Raw genomic sequence first — 26,069 nt, forward strand, 5'->3', positions numbered from 1 at the left:
CTCTATTTTGTGCACAGTGAATTCTGTGACATGCCGTGCAATCCTATGTATGCTTGCTTGCAAGTAATCCTCACCGTGTTCAATAAGGGCTTATTTCCTTTTTTTAAAAAAAAGTGTGCATAGGGTTTCAAACCAGCCCCAAAATAAAAAATGCTGAAAAGACAAGACAGAAATGGCAAGTTGCTTTTCAGCTGTGAGGGGCGGAAAACTCTGAAGAAAAAGAAGAAAACATCAACAGACCTTTTTAGTAACCATTCAGGAAGCTGCAACCCACACGATGTTATTCCCACACCATCCTCAAAAGGCCAGATGGACTAACAGCATAATCTCTAAATATGTAACTCCAAATGGAGGTGTTTATGTTGCTATTACAACAACACAGCAGGAAGCCTTACTGAGGGCTCCAGGATCCCAAACTAGTTTCTGTTAATTCTTCAAGCCCAACACTTCACAAATCACTCCATCTCTTTTCAGAGTTATCAGCTTCCAGTTCTGTCCAAGGCTGGCTTCTTTGCCTTGTTGAAAATGCAGTAATTTCAGGACACATGCATGTTATCTAGGTACCTGATCTAAAGAGTCTGGTGGTTGGGGGAGGGACAGCTCTTGCTTTTGTGCAGAATACCTCCGCCATCAAAGAAAACAAAAATGAGGAAATGTAGGACTGAACAGGTATTAATCAAATTTTCCATGAGTTGCTCCCAAATTGACAATTGAGGTGTGGTGGGGGTGGGATCCCTTGCAGATGGGAGACTATCAGCCTCTCTAGGCTAAATGACAACATGGACATAATGACCTAAATTTTCAAAACGACTAGTGAATTGGAGGCAAAGTAGGCTTTCTGGGGAACTATGAAAGGATTTTCAGATGGTGCTTTACTCTATTATTATATTCAAAGAACAGACACTCAGCCCAGCGGAGATTCAGCTTGATTGGTCCAATATTAAGGCATTTTCTAGAATGTAATTGCTTGGTAAATGGAGCAAGATGGCAATGGAGAAATGAACAAAGTGCTAGGTTCTCTTTGCACTAAACCTTCAGCTCACCACCATAGCATCTTGTCCAATCGTTGACATTATTTTCACCAAGTAGAGAGTCCATTGTTGCTGTATGAAAGTAGTAGCACTAGTTAGCCTCCCCGATTCCATCATAAGAATATAGGCTGCTGCCTTATAATGAGCCAGACCATCTAGCGCAGTGTTATCTAGCACCGACTGGCACCAAATTTTCAGGTTCTCAGACAAAAGTCTTTCCCAACCATACCTGGAGATTGGACCTGGAACCTGTTGGATGCAAAGCATGTGCGCTATCATTAAACTATCACCCTCACCACTTCCTTCAAACAGTTTGTATTTGAGAGCTAAATGGCAGTTGCTCTTGGTGCTGGAGCCAACTCTCCAAAATAAAATAATAATAATAATAATAAACCATCTACCACCACTCTGAATCAGTACAAGAGACATAAGCCAGAAGCGAGACTTACCTAGAGTTGGGTCATAATCACCAATAAATCGCTTAGTGATGAATCTCACTGTCAAAGCTTCATTGGAAAAAGGAAAAGTAAACATGATTAATGGAATAAACCAAAACAGAAATAACAATAGTCTACAGCAACCTCCCACAACCTGATGACCTCCAAATGTTTTGGACTACCATCCCCCTCAACCACCATGATTCCTTGTTGTCAGGGATGACATGTAGAGGACACCCAGTTGGGAAAGCCTCACCTAGAGAATATCAAAGCACACATGACCAAGGAACCGATCAGTGGGTGAGTCTTAAGGACAAGACATATATATGACTGTTGGCAGGAGGCTTTGGGGACAACAAATGAAGATAATGAAAGGGGTGCACTTCCAGGTGATGGGCTGGAATAAACAAATGCACACACACACACACACAGAGGGAGAGAGAGAGAGAGATGCACTTTCTTAGAAGCTTCCCACATGAAAACTGAAGTGGAATTTACTTTTGAACAAAGTCCTGTGAGCTTATACAACTCCAAAACACACATAGTGTCACAATGAGCATTTCAATGAGCATTTACTTTGGAAGTAAACAGATAGAGGCGGCAAGGTGGTGGATAGAAAAGGCAGCAAAGGACCTGTAAGTGCCAGATTTCCTAGGCTCCAAACTTTCGTTTGAGCAGCTTGGAATATTGCTAAGCACAAGAGGCACAATGGTGGCTCATTCTCCAAAACTCAGGAACAGTCGGGTGGAATGCGGTGGGCAGAAAGGAATGTGTGAATGTTACTAGGGGAGCCATGTGGAGGCTCACTGCACAGTTCAATCCAGCGCTCCCACATCCTTTAATCTGGAGCTCTTCCAGGAATGGTGTGTAGAGGTTAATTCTGACATTAGATCTGCCAACCACAGTTTCTTAAAGCACATGAAGGGAAGTAGCCATCATTCTCTCTCTCAGAGACAATATTGTCTCTCTCATAGAGACAATAATATGCAAGAATGAGCCATGCCTCTTCTCAAAAAGCTAGCAAAAGCCTTCTCTGTAACCCACCCAACACCTAAAATTAAAATATGGAAGCGTGGCCTCAGAAGCAGCAAAACGCCAAGCCGAGACAAATAACATCAGGGTGGGGAAGGGGGTACAAGTCGAAGCCTGCAGTGAAGATACAGCATACCCTCTCAAAATGAGGGTGGGAAGAGTATTTCGAATGAGGGCGAGAATGGACAAGGCAAAGTTGTCAGTGCAGGAAACCGCCTTGACTGCACGTAGCCTGCAGCCCTTCTCTTCCCTGCTCTGCAAGCTAACCAGATGCCTTTGACAGCGAACATGCCACACTCGTGACACACACACACACCCCACAGCCTTTATGCCTGGGAATCTGTACCCATCACTCTGGGGAGAACAGGAGGAGATATTTTGGTATGACCCTTTGCTCGTCCCTGAGGGAGTTTGCCTTGTTTCCTCCTACACAATAGAAGAGTGAGTCATGAAAACTTAAGGTCTTCTTTCCATCATTACAGCTGGGTAGGCAGAGGGAGCAAAAATAAAACCATTTGGAGATAATTTTTATTTTCTCATGTGCACCCACTCTCTGGTCTGTCTAAAAAGAATATGATGTGGGATCATCTTATACACCAGGGTAATGGAAAACCTTTCATCTGGGATACCTTGCTTGCCCCTAAATTTCAAATCCCTTTTGTGCTGGATTAATTTGGTACAAAAGGCATCTGCTGAAGCAGTAATTTGGCCCAATAGGGTCCTTAACACATTGTGGTTCTCTAGTCTTTCTGCTATTGTCTTATCTCCCAGCATATAAGAGATTCAAAGCTATAAAATCTAAGTAAAAGTATAAAATGTAAGTAACTTACAAAGGAAATAAGCACTGGACCCATCAGAATAACAGTTTCCATACACTCTTTTTTTAAAGAAGGGGGAAAAAGGACACCATAATTTGAACATAATTTGCCTTGTGTGGGCAGCTTTAGTAATCAGGAGTCCTTTCATATTCCATATAGCTCATTCTTCTAAGTTTAGGGGTAAGGAAAAAAGTAAACACACACCACAGACCAAACTATCACTTACAGCCAGAAAGAACACAAAGGACTGGATTATCCAAGCACTGGTTATCCTTCCAAGTACACATTCAGAGAACTCTGTACAGAACAGCCAGTCAGCCGGAGGGAAGAGTTGCAGACAAAGATAACACACAGGGTTGGGAGGTTAAAGAATGTAGGTGGTTTTGGCAGAGGCTGAGAGAGGCAGAAAAAGAGATGGGTGGGCTCCTGTTTGTGAAAGGGAGATGTGGTTATGGCCCAGACGAAGCACAAACTCTGTGGGTCCCCATCATTTAGGGAGTAACTTTAGAAATAAGGTTCCCATAATGAAAGAGCTACGGTAGCTGCACGGTGTTTGTTTCTGAGCCAAGGACAACAGAGCCTGGAAATTCAATTGAGAAAATGCTAATAGGACCCACAAGCATGTTAAGATCTTGCACGCCCTCATATTTTAAGGACCATCTATACACACACAAGACCAGTTGCCAGCAGAGGTCTACTTAGATGGCATACAATCTGCTTCATTCACACATCAGGTTTGGACAGTAATAGCTTTTCCAGGATGGAATTTTTCCAGTAGCAGTCCCAAACCTTTGCATCCTCCATCCCACAGAGGTTATGCAACTTCTTGCATTGCTGTCCTTTTGGAAAGGTTGTAAGACTTCTTGTTTTGTCAAATGTTTTTGGCCAGTTGAGGTGCAACGTTTCCTGCTCAATAAACCCTTCTTCATTAAGCCAGGAGAAAGCGCTGGGGCTGCATGCTTCCCCCCCACTCCTCATAATCATCCTCCAGGATAAAGCTGTGGCTTTGGATCCTAGTTGGTAAGTCAATATTAAAACACAGTCCCCCCATTTAAGACATAACGAGGCTAGGATCACAGCATCCAAGTCAGTGGAGGAGGTCAGGATGCAAAGGAAGAGTGTACAGACCAGACAGCTGTTTCTGGCTTACAAAACCATGGCTTAGGGAGCCAGGAATGTTATACAGTGCATCTGAAAAGGCCATACATGTTTATTATATGTTTTAACTTTCTTATTAATGCTTTTGTCTTGCAGAGGATTTTTTTGTAAACTGCTTTGGTGTCTTTGAAAAAGTGGTATAAAGAGGTTTCACTAATGAAATATACATACAGTATATATTAAAAAAGCCCCACAAGATGTAGCAATAGCCACCACCTTGCATAGCTTTAAAATGAGTTTAGACAATTTTTTAAAGCTGGGAAGTCAAGCGTTGGAGGCACAAGAAGGGAGAGTGCCATTGTGCTTGCGTCCGGCTTTTGTGCATCCCATTAGCATTAGGTTGGCCACTATGAAAACAGGATTGTGAATTAGATGGGCCACTGGGCTAATTCAGCAGGGCTACTCTTAATGTTTTTAGGGCTCATGTCTTGTTCAATTTCAAAACTTTTCTGCAGGTAGTAAGAGGTAGAAATATCACTGGTTTTATCCCAAATGTCCAAAAGCACATAAAAAAAAAAGGTGGTGATGGTTATTACGCTCTCCTCGTGCAGCTGGCCCTGCCCTTAGGTAGAGGGAAGCAGCTGCCCCAGGGAGGTGACTTTTGAGTGTCAGGAAAGGGCAGAAAATTGTTAACAAAGCATTGGCTGTTACTCTTGTTGTTCCTCAAAACTGTGCTGCCAGGGAGGGGGAGAGGTGCTTGTGGGACAGTCACTTGTGGGACTTTCTGCCTCAAGTACCAAAACAACCCAGCTGGCCTTGGATACCACACATCTTACCTAGGGTGGATGAGCAGGACACAATTTGTCACAATACCACGGATTACCACAGGTAGAGATATTAAGGGTATGTACTGGATGGACTCAGCAGATTGACATTTTCTCCACAAAAAGAAAAGAAAAAGGAACACAACAGCCTCAGGAATTGTCAGGACATGTCAACCTGCTGTCCTTTCTAGGTAGCACAGAGCAACACCAGCAACAATTCCTCACAAAAGTTGCCAAAGGTTCTTTTTGTGAACTCAAGAATGCATAATGTACTGTAATGGGTTTTATTTATTGTTTTATTACTGCATTTGTTATGATTACTGGATTCTACAGCACCCTAAAATCCAAAAGGGAAGACAGGCAGTATAAATTTGTTGTTGTTTTTAAAAGTAAATATAAAAATGGCTGGAGGGAAGTGACTCATCACCAGATTAATCTTTCTTCCATCCAGAACACCGTGTCATACATCTGCATATATAGAGCTCAATATTTAACATGATCCTCTCCACAGATAAGAAATGTGCAGTCACGAATTCATTACCAGAGAAATTGGTGCTAACACATCATGTGAAAAGATACATTAAAAATCAGGGCAGCAAGGGGCATGCATCACCGTTACCAATTCACACATATCACTGGGTTTGTTTGTTTTAAAAAAAGCCGTAATAGATGTTGGCTTAAGCAAGGTTTCTTATTAAGAATGAGACATAAATCTGTATCTGTGATTGCACTCATCTATGAAGCAGCTACAGGTATGGGGAGCCAATGGGCAGGAACAAACATCTTGCCTTGCCCAGGAATACCTGCAGGAGCTTTCCCTTCAGGACTTTGGGTTTGAGGGGATCTTGGTGACGTGCCCTCTAATAAGCCTTCACCTGTAAGGCTGGGCTCTGGCAGAAGCTCCAGTAGCCAGTGGTAGCAGTCCAATCAGCATCAGGCAGCTGAGTCTGCAAGCTGCCATTTTAAACAGAGTGATGTGGCACAGTGGGCACTGACTGAAATCAGACAGTGCTGACTTAAAGCACTGGATTTTTCATTTTCTAAACATTTAATTTCTAATATATACAAAAATACATGGTAAAACGAATATATAATATCAGGGCCGGCTTAATAATGGGCCAAGGTGAGGCAGGTGCCTCAGCGACAGGATGGGAGGGGCGGCAGATTTGGATCAATTCAAGATGCTACAGAGCGCTTGGTAGACTTTGCACCCATAAACAGTGTCAGGATGGGCACTAGGACCCAGGAGCAACCTGGAGTCTATCAAGCAGCGGGTTGGTTGACCACTAAACAAGGTCCAGGACATGCCCATCAGAGTGGCAGCTAAAGTGACTAATAGTTAAGCATCTGCTCAGGCAGTCTGCTGGCATAAGGAGGCTGCAGGCAGCGCCTTCCCAGCCAGGGGAGCTTCTCTGAGCTCCTTTTATTTCTCATATTGTATTTTATTGTTTTAAAATTTGAATTCTATGGAAATGCAATGTATAAGAAGTAAACGAAGCAATCAAAGGAAAATGAAAACCAAACAGCAAAGCACATTATGATTGCTACAACAGACAGAAATGTTATTAAGTGGTCCATAAAGCCCCTCTGCAATTTTCAAGTGGTCCTTGGGGAGGCGGAAAGTTCGGGACCCACTGCCCTAAAGAACTGACCCACCACCAAGAATGGCCAGTCAGGTATCATCAATTGTGTTTCTGCCCTTCTCACTTTATGTGCTTACTGAAGGTAATATGCTCCCCCCCCCCCCGGCTTTAGTGGTAGAAGTGGGATTTCATAGGTAACATTTGAACAGAGATTTTGAATTTATGTTTCTCCTCACAAATTCCAAAGTTATAAGTGAAAAATATGATTCATGCAGCAGCAACAAGAACACCCCTTGAAACCAGACAGCCCAAACTTGGTATTTGTTTTTAGCATTTGCAAGAAAAGTAATTTATTTATGCTTACTCTGTTTTGCCCTCCAACGGGAAGGCCCATGGAGACTAACAATAAAACATACATTAAAAACTTGCAAATAAACTACGCGGTGAATAAAAATATCGAACACAATGTGACATTGCAAGAAATTGAATACATTTGCTGCGCTTTCATGACAGCTGCCTGAGGCAGCTGCTTCACTCTGCCTAATGGTAAGGCTGGGCCCTGGGGGAAGTTCTGGATCAAGAGACAGCCCCAATGGCAAGCTGTGTGCTCTAAGAAGTCAATTTGGAAGCAAGGGAGGATGCAGATATTCACCTGGTGGTGGAAACTAGATAAAGAGGAGCCCTAAACCCCTCATTCCCCACAATTGCATCACCACAATATTCTGCCCTATAGAAAGGTATATATTCAGTCTTGACGGTATGGCAGAGCAAAAAGAGGACTCAAAGGAAAACATCAGGGTGAGGAGGGTCAGGCTTAGTTCGAGAGCAATTTCTAGAAATAGCTATGAAATGACAACCCATGGAGTGCCATATTACAGGTGAGTAAAGCAACAAAATGCAGCAGCCTGTAATTACTTGCATCTTTTAAGGATTTCACTGGCAAAGGGGAAGACAGTGGAACAAATCAATCTAGAGTTCTGGGAAGTGCCTGCTTCGATAGCAGGAACTGGGCAGACTCCCAAAGCTAAAGTGCATGGGTCTATATTAAGAACCCAATTAAACAGATTAAAAATGTCAAGGGGGAAAACACACAACAACAGAAGGCCCTATTACAAGGAAGGAGTCAAGGCCAGAGAGGCGGAGGTTGACACAGAGACCAGGCCCAACTATTCATCTTGAACATGAGCAGAATTTGCTGCAGGTAACATTTAAAGAAAGTGTGATGTGGGCGCTGATGGATAAACCAAACACTTAATGGTTTTAGAGGCAGATCAAGCTGGGGTGCCTTTATAAACCAAGGAGCCTTTACAGAGTAGATTAGCTTTGGTGACTTACTTCTGTTCCCTTCATCCTACTCTCAAGAGCTCCAGGCGGGTGAAAAAAACAACCTTAAAAATATAATAAATCCAACTATCTAAGTTATATCCTATTACCAAGAGCCTCATAATAAACGAAAGCCTGTTGAAAGAGATCCTTGTGGTTAGATCAAACTAGTGCCCTTAGGGTTGCCAAGTTGCAACTTGGAGCTTCTTCTGCTCACCCTCCCCACCTGCACCCCATCCTTGTACTTCTCCAAACAAAGGTCTGGTCATGTCAGACTCTTATGCACACGGTTAAGCAAACCCAATGATTCTGGGAAAAGTGCCGAGTGAGAGAGGGTTTCTGCAGCAAAATAAGTCCTGCTTCTGGAACTAATGGAGACGATTCAAAGGCCCACTGGCAGGGCTCCTTGAAACTGGCTTGCCAAGACAGGTAGGGCCAAGGCAGGCCCACCCATGAGGCAGGGTGAAGCAGCTGCCTCAGGTGGCAGAAATGGAAGATGCCCAGTGAGCACCCTGAAGCTACCCACACACTAGTCCTTGCAAAATTTGCCCCACCCTGCCCCCACCCACACATGGCAGTGTGTCTTTAGAAAACAGCTTTGAAGACTGAAAGCATATTTTTACTAGGAGTCAAATGCAGTACAGTGGTACCTCAGGTTACATACGCTTCAGGTTACAGACTCTGCTAACCCAGAAATATTACCTCGGGTTAAGAACTTTGCTTCAGGATGAGAACAGAAATTGTGCAGCAGCAGGAGGCCCCATTAGCTAAAGTGGTGCTTCAGGTTAAGAACAGTTTCAGGTTAAGTACAGACCTCCGGAACGAATTAAGTACTTAACCCGAGGTACCACTGTAATAGTTATTAAAAACTGTTAGAAAGAAATTTGTTACAAGATAATATGCCATTTAAAAGCTACTTACAAGTCCAGTCTTTATGTATGACTAAACCTTTTCAGCTAGAGCAAACCTTCCTCAGCCTCGGCCCTCCAGATGTTTTGAGACTACAGTTCAAATCATCCCTGACCACTGGTCCTGCTAGCTAGGGATCATGGGAGTTGTAGGCCAAAAACATCTGGATGGCCGAGGTTGAGGAAGCCTGGGCTAGACAATGCAGTGATGCCATTTAACTGACAACTGGGTAGCCCTGCACTCCTATCAAATTTCACTTGTGGAGCCAAAAAGGTTACCCACCCCTACACTAGCATTTTTATACGGAACAGCTGATCCAACTGATGTCTCCGCTCCACAGATCAAAGCATCCTGCATGGTGGTGAAATTCATATAGAGAGAACCTCAGTTCTGCCTGTAGTTTAAGCAATGAGATTGAGAAAAAAGTTTTTAAGTGGAAAAGTTGTAATTGGGTCAAGATTTTGAAGTAAGAGCAAATCCTTTTCCACTTGAGTTACTCTGACAGCTTTAGATTTACAGTTCCTAATCTAGTCTTTATTTTTGCTTGAAATTTATATCCCTTGATCTTGTCTGTAAACAAGGCCTCCAGGTGGCTTACAATTACAAAACAGACAATAAAGCATCTATAAAATCAAGTGGTGTTCAGCAGCAGGTTGCATTTATCCTGGAGTTTCTGTAAATGTTCATCATGCAAAAGTGATGGGGGGGGGGATTGCATCGCACCTCTTTCCCACATCATAAATGACCAGATGAATCAGGCCTCCATCTCAGTAAAATAAGGCATGAGCAGAGACTCACACTCTCCACACGGCTCCTAGACAATCCAATTCTATGCTCCAGCCATGAGAAAGGCTTATTCCACATTTCTAGACAGCCTGTCTAAGTGTAAATTGCCACAACCAGTACTGGTTTTAGAAATTTCTCTCTCTCTACCACTACAAGCTACAGCTCAAACAAATGTCAGGACAGTGGCGTAGCTGAGTGAAAGAGTACGTGCTTTGCATGCAGAAGGTCCTACACTCAATCCTTGGCATCTCGGTTACCGTATTTTTCGCTCTATAAGATGCACCAGACCATAAGACGCACCTAGTTTTTGGAAGAGGAAAACAAGAAAAAAAATATTCTGAATCTCAGAAGCCAGGACAGCAAGAGGGATCTGGCTTATGGGATAGCGCGTGCAGCCTCTCCCGGGCAGTGGGATGAAGGCTCCCCCTGCCCGGAAGAGGCTGCGCGCAGCTAAGCAAGAAGCCAGGACAGCCAGCGGGATCGCAGTGCAGCGATCCCGTTGGCTGTCCTGGCTTATGGGATAGCCGCACGCAGCCTCTCCCAGGCAAGGGGAGCCTTCATCCCGCTGCCCAGGGAGAGCCTGCACGCGGCTAAGGCTCCACCAAGAGCTGTGCTCCCTTTAAAGAGCGAATGGAGTGTGTGTGTGGCTCTTGGGGGCTTTAAAGGGAGCGCTGAGCAGAGCTTCCCGCCTGCATTCGCTCCATAAGACGCACACACATTTCCCCTTACTTTTTAGGAGGGGAAAAGTGCGTCTTATAGAGCGAAAAATACGGTAAATTTATCTGTGATGGCAAGGCAAAGAAGGATCTCTAGCTGAGGCCCTGGCCAAACACAGTAGATCATATTGGGCAAGATCATCAGTCAAACACCTTTTCAGACCTTAACCTTTAGTCCAAACATGCATTTTGGAAACCACTTCTTGATTATTATTGGGGGAGGGGCATGTATTTGTATGGTAGTGCTGCAGATGTTGTGATCCACCTTATGCACCCACCTATGGTTCAGTAATGATCCCCAAGGGGCATGGGCATAGCGGGGGGGGGGGGGCGGAGGGGCAGCTGCCCCCCTAGATCAAGTAAAACAGTAGAAATACCTAACTTGTCCAATCACATTAGTTCTGCCCTCCCCAACAAAAATCCTGGCTACGCCCATGCCAAGGGGCAAGTGGGAGTTGGAATCAATAAGTTCCCCATTCCTGGGTTGAAGTCATAAAGAGTAACTGCTTTACACTGCTAAAATTGACTGGTGAGAATGTCCAGATCAACCACACTTCCCCGCTTACTAAATTCTTTGGGATTTTCTACTTTTTAATTTTTTTAATCTTTCAAACATTCTAGATTTCCCCCTTGACTAAATTATCTGCAGATCCACCCCATACATTGAAAGTGAATCCAATGCACATATAAAGCACAAGGCCTGCCCCCAGAGAATCTTGGAACTGTAGTTTCCCCTTCATGCAATTCCAAGTACCGTTAACAAACTACCATTCTTGGGATTCTTTGGGGGAAGTAATTGAATGAGCCACGTGTTCAGGTGACAATAGTAGCAACTGCACTTGCCATCTGCTATTTATTTTTTTGAAAGATCTCACTTGCAATTACTCAATAGTGAGAACTTTTATACAGATGAGTCTGTTCAATGCTACAAGCAAGCAGCTGGGCAGGGGGTGAGAATACACACAGTGGCTCTACCCACGAGGAACCTCTTGCTGATTCAGGACTTTATGACGTTCAATATGGTTTATGGGAGCAATGCAATGTCTAGCTTCATTCTGTGAAATTCCTTTTGACTCTCCTAGTCTAGAAGTTCGACGACTGCAACTCCTAGGGAGACATGCTTCAACACTTGTGTATATGTAATATGGGGATTTGCAAAGGTGAATAAATACACCAGTGCTATGGACTGCCTCCCTTAGTGGTGAGCAGCGCATGTTGCTGTTGCCAAATTATCTGTTTGGATTGCCTTTTTAAATAAAATTACTGATCACTCCCATTACTGAAACCCATATTGGCTGTGAGTCCAGAAAGACCTGCTCCCTGCCTTGCTGGCATTTTCCATGTGGACTGGGAGGGCGGGGCCCTGACTGACTCCAGGTACAAAAGCTGAGGCCACTGAAGGGGGGTTTGTAAGTAGGGGGGTTGTTGCTGTTATTAATTTTTTGTATCTTTACTTGATATCTGCTTATGATTTACGTATAAATTGTTCAGTTTGGTTGTTTACTTTTTGACGTTTTATTTTTGTTTTGTTGTTTGTAATTATGTAATCCTTCAAATGTTCTAAGTTGCTTTGAGCATAGTTTTAACAGGCATACAAATCAAATAACTGGCTGACTGATTAAAATGAGCCTTCTTCCCATATTTATATACTGATATCAAAATACAGAGCTCAGCTAAAATGTTAACTTTAATTGATAAGGATAAAATGCAGTTGAAAAGGTGTGAGTATAAACCCTGCAGAAGGGTTTATGAAACCATGTAACTATTTGATGAAGATTATTCACCACGGGACGTGGGTGGCGCTGTGGTCTAAATCACAGAGCCTAGGACTTGCCGATCAGAAGGTTGGCGGTTCGAATCCCTGCAACGGGGTGAGCTCCCGTTGCTCGGTCCCTGCTCCTGGCAGTTCGAAAGCACGTCAAAGTGCAAGTAGATAAATAGGTACCGCTCAGGCGGGAAGGTAAACGGCGTTTCTGTGCGCTGCTCTGGTTCGCCAGAAGCGGCTTAGTCATGCTGGCCACATGACCCGGAAGCTGTATGCCGGCTCCCTCGACCAATAAAGCGAGATGAGCGCCGCAACCCCAGAGTCGGCCACGACTGGACCTAATGGTCAGGGGTCCCTTTACCTTTACTATTGTGAAAATGTTTGAAAAATGTAGTAAAAAATTACACCACCAAAAAGGATAACTTTAATTGTTCAACTTTTTTTCAAGCATTCTTAATTAAAACCAACAATTACTGTTGCTGTGTGGGCTCACTGTACTTATTTTACATGCATGTATGCTCCAAGTAACTGTCACAGACAACAGATTTTGCGTTGCATTGTTATTTGATTCCAACACCTGCTCTTGCCCCCCGCACCCTTTACACCAATGTATAAGCACCTATCCACTGAGGATTGCATCTGATGAAATTGACTCTAATCTGCAAAATCTTAAGCCATAATAAATATGTTGATCTCCAGGTTGCCAGAAGTCGTTTCTGTTGCAACAGACTAACATGACCACCCCTCTGAAAGTTCCAAATTAAAGTGGCACATTTTCATTTACATCAAAGAAAGTAACCTGCTATTCAACTTCTGGCACTCTATGGGGAAGCGGGCAGTTTTATTAGGGCATCTTCAGCCGAAGCACTGAAACCTGCATTGGCTATGATTAGGGAAACCACATTACATCTGCAGTGAATTGTGAAGTTTCCTTCCTTCTTGAAGCAAGGGAAATTAATTGTAAAGGAGCAAGCTTTGAAACCTAACACTGCAAACCTGGTTGTATTTTCAGCCTCAGCATGTTTTCTCAATTTCAACAGGAAATCTTATATATACTAGATTAAAACTTCATGATGCCTGTATCTTCCGTGCCACACTCAGGGGTTATCTGCTGCTCAAGGATGGGGAGAGTTGTCAAGAATAAAATGTTGGCAAACTGGGTCATCCTTAGGACAGATGTGAAAGGTCCCTTCAGCTGATCAAATCTTCACACAGGACGAGGAACACGAGGGGCTACTTGCTGTTAGGAAGGGAAAGAATGAACTTTTCAGGGGGCTTTGGAGACCTAGACACTGTAGGCCAGGAAACCAAGGGGGTAGCAAAACAAATAAAGCTGAGGAGGCAGGCAGTGGCAGACCCACATTTGGGGGTCCTGAAACTTGAACTGTCATGGGGGCCCCTTCACAACCAGCAACAAGGTCTGGCTAACCCCTGCTATCTTCTTCAACATCTGGGGTTGTTCCACAACAGATCACCACAAGTTGCTTTTGGGGCCCCTTTAGGATTAGGCAAATCTACAGTAATTTGGCTACCAACACCCACAGCCAATTTCACAGGGCATTGCAGTGAGTAGGCACTGAAGGAGAAGCCCCATCACACAGGTCTTGCGCTGATGGGACTCGCTAGATGAATTCCACCCTTTGGTGTGGGCACATTCCTATAGGGCTGCTTAATTTAACATCATTGGTTTGGCAACTGGTGGAAATCTAAGCCTGCCATTGTAAGTGACTCCTCTGAGGTAGCAGTTGGAGAGAGAAAAGGCCCTGTTAAAGATTAAAGAGTCAACCTGTACTTGAACCTCACTTTTTAGCCCACAACAAATGTCCGCAATGGGAATCTCAGAATAACAATATATGTATCATTTTAATAATACTTTGAGTGCTCAAGTAACTTCACCATGCTCCCCAGCTGACTCAGCCCCCACAATTCCCCCCGTGCCAGCTATTTGTGAAACAGAAATCAGCTATGTTGCAATCAAACTGTGCAACACACACATCCATTGTGTCTGGATCCTTTGCCAATCAGCATGAAAAGCAACAGAAGCGGAGTCCTCTTCTGCAGCCTCTGGATGAAGAGAAATACTATACGCACCAGGGGAAACTGTGGGTTGGCATTTTCAGAAATAAGTGTTTTTATTTCATACGTAGTATATGGTGGAGGGGGTTAGTGGGTGCCTGGGAAAAATGCAAACCTGCTACAAAATAGCAAATGTTAATGACAAAGCCTTCGGTGATACAGATACTTCTTTTTGGAATGAAGTTCTAGGAAAACAGTATAGAGAGATTCTCTGCATCGTCATGTTATGTTAGCTCTGTTCATCTTAGAAACTCACCCAAGTGATGGAGGACTAGGAGAGGGGCTGTGGCTGAAGACATCCTAATGAACATGAAATTAAATAGGATATAAACTGGCATGCCCAGGGCAAGAGCCTTCTTCAAGGGTTAGACATTGCCCTTTTGCCAACACTGGTGATTTGAATGGTGAGAGTTAATTTGTTTTAGTCCAGAGGAAACAAACCAAACATGTATTGATGATGTCATGTATCATCTTGCATTTTCTTTGTTCTTGTTAACATGCTATGTTGTCTTTTACTGAGCAACGCTGGCAGTCACAAGCATTTAACTCATCTCTTGATAGGGGAGGGGTATTGTGGGTTTGGCTGGATTGATCCCTGTGCATGAGTACTCAGGAAGAAGACTTTTCCCCCCAATTGCTTGTGGGTCATTTTCCTGAACAGGAACCAGCCAGTTTATGGATTCTGACTGGATGCCAACAATGGACAGGCACAAAAGGATGAAGAGGGAAAGAGCCACTGAGAGTTTCTAGCTAGAGTTAGGGCCAAACTACATAGGATATTAGTAGTTTAACATAAGCTTGCTTACCCTAGCTGCTGTTATTTTGGAGTTATAGCAGCTGGGAATCCTTATCTAAAGAGGTGCTCCTGATCCAGATCCCATCACCTATGTGGCAGCTATTTTCCCACACCCAGTGACAAAAAGCAGTCAGGGGGGAGCAATTTCCAGGAGAACACAAGTACAGGGTCTTCATCTAAACTAAGAGAACGCTCAGGATGGAGGCATTGCAGTTTCTTTTTCCTCCAAAATGAAAGCACTGAAGTCATATGTAGCTTTTCCTAGTTATCTGAAAAACTGGAAGTGCACAGATCTCTGAGAATCGGCTACGCCTCTGGGAATCTGCTACTTGTTTTCAGGAGTCTGCTTGCTTTCAACTATACTCTAGTTGTACATTTGTAATTAAAGCATATATTGCAAAGGCATCATATGTCTCCAGTGCTCTTTTATCCAAAGAAATTACACGCCAGAACATCCCACTGCGCAGGGAAATGTGCAACACGCTTATATGGGTCTGTTGAAACAACCATCTAGCGGCGAATCGCATGTGTGTTGCAGAGGGGTTGGGATTTCAATGTCCTTTCAACCTGAAAAGGATCTTGATTTTTATTTATTTTATTTATTTATTAAATTTATATACCGCCCTTTCATCACAAGATCTCAAGGCGGTTCACAGAATAAAATACAAGGTAAAAACACAAGTGAATAGTTAAAACAAAAACAACAAACAATAACCCATGCTTCCCACAGACACATTTAAAAGTCTGTAGAATATTAATCAGCCAAAGGCCTGGTTGAAGAGAAATATTTTCACCTGGCACCTAAAATAGAGCATTCCACAAATGGGGAGCCACTACAGAAAAGGCCTGTTTTCATGTTGCCACCTTCCCATGGAGGAGGCACACGAAGAAGAGCCTCAGATGGTGAACACAGAGGGACAGTATTGCGATATTGTGATCCTGAGCCGTTTGATCTTCTGGATGAAAAAGCTGCTTTGTAAATGCCCTTCCTTTTGATCTCCTCCCAGGTTTGAACACATGAAAGAAGCTGAAAGAGGCATTTCCCTCTACTTCTTTCACACATCATTTTACAACTTTCTGGATGTCAACAAGGGGTGGGGGCACATTTTGTAGGAAGTACCCTGAGAACAATTAAATTAAGTCAGAATGTCCCGTTTCAATTCCCTCTTTGGTTATAAACCTCAATAGGTGGGCTTAAGCATGCCATAGGTCTCTCAGCCTAACTTCATGGAGAACCAGGGCAGCGCAGCAGATAAGATTGTCTGACTTTGCCCAATCCCTGTCTCATCATGAAGCACACATGGCTTTGGGCCATCCTACCCAACAGGGTTGTTGTTTAGGAAGACACAGCATATATGCTTCCCTGAACCAAGGGTGCTATCAAGGCATGGCTTTGAGACAGACAGACATCCAGGACCCCATTCAGCACAATGAGCAGAAACCTCCCACCCCAAATGCAGCAGCACTGGCTTGTCACATTTTGAAGTAATGCACATCATTGTCTAAAGAGGTTGTGGTACATGAAACCATTAAGTCCGGAGTCTAAAACAACACAGCTGCACCACCGCCCTGCACTCCCCTGAGGATGAGTGGGATTAAATGACAAAATTAGAGCAAGAAATGCAAGGCAATATGCACACTAAGCCAAAGTGTAGCCCACTACTGGCCAATTTCTGGTGGGCTATCTGAGGTTTCCCTGTCACTGGGAGCCTGGTAAAGATGGCTGGATGAGGTGAGCAGCGCAGTGGCAGTCCTTGGGATTACTGGAAACAAACCAATCACTCCTTGACTGTTAAAACAGATGTTGAGTAGGGGATTTTGCTTTGCAAGTTTAACATATACATCAACGGACGCCTGGGGAGTCTATTGGAGGCATGGAGAGCCTGCAACCCTCCAAATCAGCCTTTGCCAACCTAGTGCCTTCCAGGTGGTCCTTCACCTGGTACCGAGGTGAGACTCGGAGCAGGGGAAAGTGGGAAGAAGGGCGAGCGGCCATGTCTTCTACTCTCTCTCCCCGACTGGCTCGGGCAGGTCCACAGGGGTTCAAGGGGCCACACTTTGCGGGGAAACGTCCGCGGAACCCCCACGTCTGTGTAACGGGTGGGGCTGCCCCGTCGAGGCGTTAGAAGTGTTCGTAAATGAGGAAGGGTAAGCGAATCGGGCCCGGGGGGGGGGGACGACACTGACAAGGGACCCTCTTTTCCGGCAGCAAATTCGGTTTGCAAAAGGGGGAGTTTAACTTCTAGAGGGGAAGGATGAGAGAGCGGCAGCGGGACCCTCCCTGCTTTTTGCGGCTCAGTTTGTGGGTTGTTAAAGAGATTATTTTTAAGGTGTTTTTGGGGGAAAGGAGGGCTTGTCTCAGAGCCAGCGCCTTTTGTAGATCCGAGACCCAGGAAGAAGATCTTAGCAGAGCCGGAAAGTTTCTTCTTGGCGCTAATGGCGGGAGCGCAGCCTGCAGGGGACGATTTCTACGGGTTGGAAAGAGAGCGCTGCCGGCCGGCCCTCCACGTGGAGAAGGAAGGGACGCGGGTTACCCACCCCGAGAGGGAATGATCGGCGCTCGAGTGGCGAAACGTCCCCCCTGCCCCCGTGCTTAAGGACACCCGCACCCACGGGAGTGGACGGGACGGTACCTGTTTTGCCCACGGCGCCCTGTCCCAGCACCACGAGCCTCAGGGTCCGCGCAGAGCTCAGGCTGACGGATCGGCGCAAGGGCCGAGGGAAGCTCATGGCGAAGCCGGCGCGATCTCCGCGGATTAGCAGTCGCGATCTCCGCGCGCCTCGTCGGCTCCAGCTTCGCCGCGCCACTGCCCGGGCGAGCGCGCAGCAGTCTCGGCGGCGGCTCTCGCAAGAGCGCAGCGGCGAGCTCCGCCCAGGAGGGGGCCGGGGTGCGCCGCCGCTCGCTCCTCCCGGGGTCGCACAAGCGCCAAGTGCGAGAGAGGGAGACGGGGGGGGAAGAGTCCCCGCGGTCCCAGCAAGACCACGAGGTTGAACCCGCAGACAAGCCCAGAGGCCCTGGCAGCACTCCCGCCCCGGGCAAGAGGAAACGGAGGGGCTGCCGGCCGGATCTCTCCTGCTCCCTCCAGGGTCACAGGCAGGGCAGCTGAGGAAGGACTCCGGCCGTGACATCATCGTCATCATCATCGGCGAAGGGAGCTGCTCTGCTCTCACAGCCCATCTCTGGGCAGCAGCAGCAGCTGCCAGCGCGCCTCGGTCTTGCTTATTTGACTGAATGGTTTCTAGAGGAGTGGTGGTAGGTCTTGCAGCCAAAGCAATTAAAGAGTATTGTGGCCCCTTAGAGACTGGTCCGTGTGCGGGGCCCATGGGCGCACAAGTGCCCACAGAGGCTTTCCGTGATGCCCGCATCGTTCCCTCCTCGTCACTTTGATTAGGCTTGAAGAATTTTATTGTAGCTAATATAATAGGTCCTGCTGTGTGTGTAGCGCCCAGTACAGTTTTTCCCATTTGCAAATGTGTCCAGGGGTCTGAAAAAGTTGATGATCCCTGTGGTGTATAAGCATGCCATCAGATGTATGAAGTGTTATCTTAAATTGGCAGATAGGCAGAGGCAGAAGAATGATAGGAGGTTTGAGAGAATCTGAATGCAAAAAAGTGCAGACTGGGCTCTGGAATCCATATTGTTGGCTTTCTTCTGAGGGTCTTGGAGACACCCATTGTAAAGGTTTGCACATTTCTCTTTCCCAGATACATGTTCCTCAGGTATGTGTTGTGTCCAACAAACAGCCTTTTTCCCATGGTCACTCGCACACATTCCATTAGCCCTGGAAGCACGTCTTGAAAGCCTAAGATAATTAAAGAGAGAGCTGGAGAGAGAGTTCACCTGGTGCCAAAAAAAGAGAGTAAAAATTGGCAACCAGGCAAACCTCTCTTAGGAGGGCATCCCACAGCAAACATTCTACCACTGATGGATGCTACCTTTCCCTAGGAGACACCCAAAGCTATGCTAACTTCTAGGCAATGGTGCATTTGCACAGCCAGATCCAGGATTTAGCATCTGGAATGCCATAACTAACATCAGTATTGAGAGTTTGCAGTGGAATGCCCAAACCTGAGCCCTGTATGTGACAGTACGTGGGCTGACCAGAAGACCATAGGTTAGAAGTTGTATGTTGCCAGATTTCCCATGGCCAGCAAATGGCAAAATGGTCTTTCAAACAGAACCTGTGAAGCTTTTCCCCTTGTTGGACTCTTGTTCCTTTAATGGCTATATGACAAACAGAAATTAAATCAGGTGAAGCTGTTCCAGCATGCAGATGCAGGAAAACTTCAGATGTCAAATTTCTGCTTTTCTTTGCAGGTGGTTTGCTGGAGGAGAATTTGACATCTTTACCTGGAAGAGATGGAAAGTGCTGCATATATCAGCAGTATCATCCAAAGTGTCCTTACTTGACTAAGATTTAAGGTAACTCAAAACTTCCCCTGCATCCTATAGGCTGAGCTCTGGTAGGCTGAAACAGAACAAGCTTGCTTCTTGCTGACTGATGAATTTAAAATTAGTTCAGAGAGCTTACCCCCTCAGTCCAATACTGCTGATCCTCCCAACTTGTGAAGAAGAAAACATCAAATGCTGCTTTGCCTTCGTTGGACCTAGAGGGAAACCAGCAGCTCTGAAGATGGGAGTTCAGTGAGTGTTATGCAAATTTGCCTTGAAATGCAGGAGATAAATCACAAAGCCTAGGGAGGAAATGCAAGGCTTTTTTCCCCAAGTAGAACCTGAATAAATGTTTCCAGCAGTCTGTTTCCAACAGAACTTCCTAAGAAAGAGAAAGGGGACTACAACAAATTTGCATCCAAAGTCTGAACATATTTTCTCCACTGAGTATTTGTAAAAGAACTGGCAAGACTGATTTGGGTGGTTTTTCCCCTGGTGATGTGAGATGCAAGCCTGTTTCGTGCTTCTGCATACCCATAAGGAGCATAACAGAGATTTCACCAGTGATCAGATTTGTGAGTTCCTAAATACATTTAGGGCCAAACTTGCACGATTTGTGAACCACCAAGTTAAACAAAGCCCATCAGCCACATTTCGATTTTGCATTTTGTTGTCTTAAGCTTGTCTTGGTTCAATCCAGTACTGCCATTTTTTAAAGCAGGGTGGGAAATCTCTGACGCTCCAGATATTTGCTGGACTCCAACTCCCACCTGCTCTGGTCAACATGGCCAGTGCTCAGGGATTATGGGAGTTTTATGGCCTAGCAACATCTGGAAGGCAACAGATTCCCCCCCAGCCTTGCATAAGGCATCACACTTCAGGAGAAGAACCTGCGAGCAGGAAGTGCCAACTTCTACTTCCTTAATAAATCATCCCCCAGCCAGGCACCACCTGCTTGGTTAACCATATATGTAGCCTCTCAGCAAATTCTTTGTTGGAGAGAGTGTGCCTATGAAAGAAATCACAGGTACATTTTTATTTGTAGCCAGCTGGCCAATATTAGATTAATGCTGTACCCAAAAGGCTCCCCAGCCCTGCTCTCTAGAACTCCGGATTCGAAAACATTACAAATGAATGTTCATCACACTTTCTTCCCAACTCCTGCCATTTCCTCGACTGCCCACAATCTTTCCCCTTTCCCGGTCTGGTTCCTTAAGCTGCAGTACCTCTACAGACCATTATAAATAAAATCAGGGACTTTGTTATTTTCTGAGGAGTGATGTGTCAAGCTGGGGGCAGGCATTCAGATCTTGGGCAAGTGAGGCACAAGACATGTGATACCAATCCTAGGCACATTTACTCAGAAGTGAGTCTTTAGCAAGAGTTTTGCTTCACTTGGGATTGCAGCCTTCAAGACTCCATCTTAAACATGTTGTAAATTGAGCTGCCAGTCTCTGTTTTTTAAACAAAAAGATTGTTGCCCGCCTAGCCTGGTCTATTGTAACTGAAAAGGACTCCCTCCTACAAAGATCCCTTTTGTGCCACTGGTATCCAAGAGACTGCCTCCCAGGGTTCCTGAATTTATTTATTTATTTTACTTTTGATCCCAGTTATCTGCATTGAGCTTGCATTCCTCCCTTCTCTGTGACCCTATTCAAGCAGCACTCTTGTTTAGGCAACCTTAGGATTTATCTAAACATTTCAGGTGCCCTCCAATCATTCCAATACATAGGGGGGGGTATTACATTTCTTGTGGGCAGCGGATCCTTTTGCCATACAAAGGACAGTGTGAATAGAGCAGACACTGAACAGACTGGGCTGGGAACCACAACAGCATGACATTTAGAAATGAAACTGACTCCCAGAGTTTCATAATTCTACCTCCAAGGGGTTTTTTTCTTTTCTTTTCTGTAATGCAGCCTTTCTTTTGCCATGTAAGGTTATGAAGCACAGCATGGCTGTAACGGTGCAACATGGATTCTGTTTACAAAGCAGCACTGCTTATTTCTTTTAGCAACCTTGCTCCAGAAACTGACTGCAACATTTTCCTCCTCTTGCTCCACACACACACACACACACACACACACACACGCCCCTCTCCGACTTTGCACATATTCCATCGGGTGTTTAATAATGTGCACACGTTTGTTTTTTACTATCCCCCTAAAAGGCAGCAGGAAGCCAAAGCAGAGTTCAATTCATCTTCAAATTCTGGCAGCCAAGGATGTGCCATGCTCACACACAAATGGACTAAAAACCCTGGGTTTAGAATTCAGGCAATTGCTTCCTTTGCTGACATCATAGCCTGTACAGTTCTATGGAGGCAGTAGAGTTAGAGGAGGGTTAGAGCAGAGAATGTCAGAATTGGTGGGGCAAGTATAGTCATTTTCAGATTGTATACCAAGAGGGAACTAGTCATACAGGGGTGGGGATGCTGTGGCCCTCCCGATGTTGTTGGACTCCAGCTCCCATCAGCACCAGCTAGCATGGTCAATGGTCAGAGATGAATGGATTTGTAGTCCAGCAACAACTGAAGCGCCACAGGTTCCTCATCTCTGTGCATTGTGAAAACGTGTTTCTTTCTTTATGACTTTTTCCAATGACCCCAGAGTGGTGTACATAGTCCCCACCTCCTCCACTTTGTCCTCATAACAACCCTGTTAGCTAGGTTGTGGTGAGAGATGCTGACTGGCCCAAGTGATCTTCATGGGGGAGTGGGAATTTGAAGCTGGATCTCCCTGCCCTTAGTGCAGCACTCTGACCATGACAACACACTAGCTTAAACTGCATCATTAACATCTCCTGGGAGAGCAACGTGTCTACCTACAAGGGAGGCTGCCTGTGGCATCTCTGCATGCTTTACCATTCTGGTCTTGCCACCATCCAGTCAGTATCTGCTGCAGGAGGTAAATCTGCTTCATCAGGACCGATTGGAGCATTTGCTCTCTTTTGCTGAGAAAATCAATGATCTGCTTTTGACCACCCCTGTGAGGGCTGTCTGTTGTGTCAATGAGACTTCCCTCTTTCGAATCAGGGAATGTATCCAGATTGGTGATTCCTCCAGTAACACAGGGGACTGGCCTCTTCAATCTCCAGGTCATCACATGCGACAGCAGAGCACACATAAGCCCATTTCCCCCCATTTTCCAGCCACTTCTGGGTTGCCACGACGTGCATGTCCATGGCCACACACATATTGAACCCGTGTAAATTGGTCGTTGCCTGTATTCTAGCATATAATGCTTTATAATGCCTCATATCAGGTATTCTTCCATCTATAACACACTGGCCCCGTCCTATCTCCATATGCAGCTTGTTCTGATGCTGCCAATAAAAGGGGGAAGAATCCCACCAGCATTTGTAGGAGTAGGAAATATCCTTGCTAGCCCCAAGAGGTTACAACAAAGGCAGCCGATTAGAACTCATACATTTATCCTGCTCATTTTCAGAACCAGAAAAACAGAGAAGACAAGAGAGTCCTGAATTCCACTCCCAGTGAGGTAGCTGTGGCTATTGAGGCATTTTTATTAACATTTTGTCTAACACATTCACATATCTGTTATTTCCTTGTATTCCATCAGCTGATTGTTTTCCCAAATGCAATATGAAGACTGGTTATATTTTGAGTATTATAAATAACGATGACCCCAAACAACTTGCAAGTCATTTTCGAACCACTTGTAGTTTACATACTTCCCAGCTGTTTTCCTTGTACTGTCACTGGGAACAACTCAAAGCAGCTGTATATCACTGCAGATCTTAATTTACAGGTTTGAGCAAATATGTAACCTCATCTCTTCGGTATGTGAAACTTGCATGCAATCTATCAGGTTACCAACTCCAGTTTCTTATCTACAAAGAGAAAAATCCCCAGCAGTGCTGACATATTTTTCTTTCATGTTCAGATATAGCGACCATCACTCATGGATTCATAACCTCAAGGCAAGACTACTGTAGTGCCAACTGGCGATGGTTTGGAGTAGAGGTTTTGTCCTGAGAGCGGGTGGATTGCTGGAGACAGAGCCAGTACTCAAGTTCTTGAACTGACTTTATGCTCAATTCAAGGTGGTTCTTAATTATTATTTTTTTCTTATTAATGTAACACCTCATAGCATCCTTGGTTTGGTTTTTATGTCATGAAGTTCTATTTTGTTATTTGGGTTATAGGGATAAAATTTAATAAAAATACTTTTAAAAGGTCAAATGAAAGGGCATTTCTGTGGGGCGAAGAAGCGAAGACTGTGAGGGTATGCTGTTACCAAGGAGTTTGCATTTAGCCTTACAAGGTGCTTTGAAGTACCAGCTTAGGGACTTCAAAGCACCTTGCACATGATGTCAGGCCTTCCCACCCACCTGTTACATTTGGCCCACAAGACTGATCCTGATAAGGATCTGGCCCACGGAACCAAAACGTTGCCCACCCCAACTAACAGAAAACAAGGCTTGAATATGCAACATTATGCTGATGACTCAGCTCTTGTGATAAACACCAGAAATTACTAGGCAGTGCTATGAAAGATAATTGGGCAAATCTTCCATTATCATGGTTTGGGGGGGGGGGAATTGTTTTGACCAATATGGATGTATACCAAAAAATATTGTTTCTCTGTATGAATAGACATGATTGTAGAGGCCTGACTGAATAATTTTAGAGTGGTGGCAGAAAACCATTTGGAGAATTTGGAATGGAGAACCAAGACTGACTGAAAAAGCTTTGTTCATTTCTAAATGCCATGGCGGGATTGGATTACTGGTTTTTAAACTACTGTCTTATTATGCTTAAAAATTAGTGGTAATAGAAGATTGGTTCACATGGGACAAAACAACTTGCTGAAAACAAGATGGAGTTAATATATCATGGACCGTATGCAACTGGAGAGGTAGTTTAATGCAAAGGTTTCTGTTTGTGCAACAGAACTTCTCTTCTGTGTTCCTTCTCCCAAATCTGCTCTGAAGGATTGGGGATTTAGAGAGCATGCTGTGGGGGTGGCAGGGTGGAGAAGCAAATTCCTTGGGGGAAGCCATGACTAGTTAGAATGTTATAATACGAGTTTAAATGTATAGTGTTGATGGGGTGTTTGATATTCTTTGAAGGCCAAACAAATGCCTTCTTCTCCCCCAGCATTCCAGCATGTTGTGTAGTTTGCTTTTAGTTGTGTCTGATGGGTTCTGATGGATTTTACATTATTGGCTGGTGGTGGCTGCAGCTTTATTGATTTGCTTTGTGCCTGGTCTTTACGTGTGTTTTTATAATTTTAAATGTTTGTCAGCCTAGAAGCATTATGCCAAAGGTCAGCTTATAAATTTACAGCAATCAATCAATAAGCAAATAAATGCATCTTAGAAAAATTAATAGTAGCTCTCAAAATAATGGGACATGCATAGAAATCTTCAGATTTGGGGGGGGGGGGGGAAAGCAGCTTGAAAACTGTATCCAGACATATCACCATCATGGTTTAATTGTTTTTTTCATTTTACATTTCCTGTTGCTTAGAAAGAAATAGGATTCTACCAAGAGGCTGGTGCTGTAAAGAAAATGGCAAATCCAGGTTATTTGGGGAAGGGGGTTGATAAAGTGAGAAATATGATTTGGAGGGAGCTGGGAGGTGAGGTCTAAGAAGTGGAAAGTGGTAAATTATTTGCAGCAATGTCTTGGCTCCAGGCATGGAGCTGGCTTTATGTCTCCGAATAAGGTCACATCTATTTTGTACGATTAAATTTAACCTGATTGAATAATTATCAGAGGTGGTTTGTTTGTTTGTTTGTTTGTTTGTTTGCAGAAACTAACATGGAAAGTTTCTGAGGTCTACAGAAAAGTAACAAGAAAATTATGTCTGTTCCAAACAGTAAAAATTCCTGAAATAGGGACTCGCCTCAGAAACCATGATTCTCAACAAAGTGGTTCTATACATTTCCGCCCCCCCCCCCTTAAAAAGGCCTGTAGATAGATATCTATCCTGTAGATAGGGAGAGAACCACTTGTCACAAAGCAGATGAGTCAAAGAAATTGTATTCAGGCTAGAACCGTGATGCACCAGTAGTCATAATACTATTCCAAATCCTAGTCAATAGTGCTTTTTTCAGGACAGAGATTGATTTTATTATTACTAGCTTTTAAGATGCAGTGGCCGGGGGGAGTTCCTCGAGACAAACTGTCACCATGTAATTAAATGATGTACAGGAGGTATAATGAAATATCTTATTAATGCCATTATCTGTTATTGCAGCACAGCATGTATCTCATAAATCTTTGTAATTATTCTAATGCAGCAGTTTCTCCCAACCTGAACTATGATTATTTGCAGTTCCTGATTAGCCAGATTTTCTTGTGAGATTCCCTGTGTCAGAATAACTCTTAATTAAGCTGTACCCTCATTCATTTTGACTTCTAATTATCTAAATGTTCTGGCCTTCTTCTAAGTCGCTAAGGTCAATGATATTAGACTGTGTGTGATTCTTAAGAGAGCATTCTCTGGCGGTTT

General features: G+C 44.4%; 1 protein-coding gene and 1 long non-coding RNA gene across 5 annotated transcripts in view; one reads left to right on the forward strand and one right to left on the reverse strand.

The window, feature by feature from the left end:
* Nucleotides 1-18,575, reverse strand: part of LOC114600211 (uncharacterized) — a 28,146-nt gene extending 9,571 nt beyond the window's left edge. Inside the window, exons 1-2 of the mRNA XM_028736064.2 lie at nucleotides 17,828-18,575; nucleotides 1,481-1,537 (exon numbers count right to left, since the gene is read on the reverse strand). Coding sequence (XP_028591897.2) covers nucleotides 1,481-1,537; nucleotides 17,828-18,560 — 790 coding nt within the window. The 5' untranslated portion in view covers nucleotides 18,561-18,575. The remainder of the gene's footprint in view (nucleotides 1-1,480; nucleotides 1,538-17,827) is intronic.
* LOC114600217 (uncharacterized) lies at nucleotides 16,953-25,124 on the forward strand. Of its 4 annotated transcripts, none has more exons than XR_003707489.2 (5): nucleotides 18,329-18,447; nucleotides 19,513-19,617; nucleotides 23,037-23,087; nucleotides 23,493-23,652; nucleotides 25,082-25,124. It is a non-coding gene; the product is annotated as an uncharacterized LOC114600217 (long non-coding RNA). The 4 variants fall into 4 exon arrangements; XR_013393739.1 differs by having other exon boundaries at nucleotides 24,378-25,118; XR_013393737.1 differs by lacking the exons at nucleotides 18,329-18,447; nucleotides 25,082-25,124 and adding an exon at nucleotides 16,953-17,144.
* The last annotated feature ends 945 nt before the right edge of the window (nucleotides 25,125-26,069 follow it).

This window comes from Podarcis muralis, chromosome 1 (genome assembly GCF_964188315.1).
Source record: "Podarcis muralis chromosome 1, rPodMur119.hap1.1, whole genome shotgun sequence".
Classification (NCBI taxonomy): Eukaryota; Metazoa; Chordata; class Lepidosauria; order Squamata; family Lacertidae; genus Podarcis; species Podarcis muralis.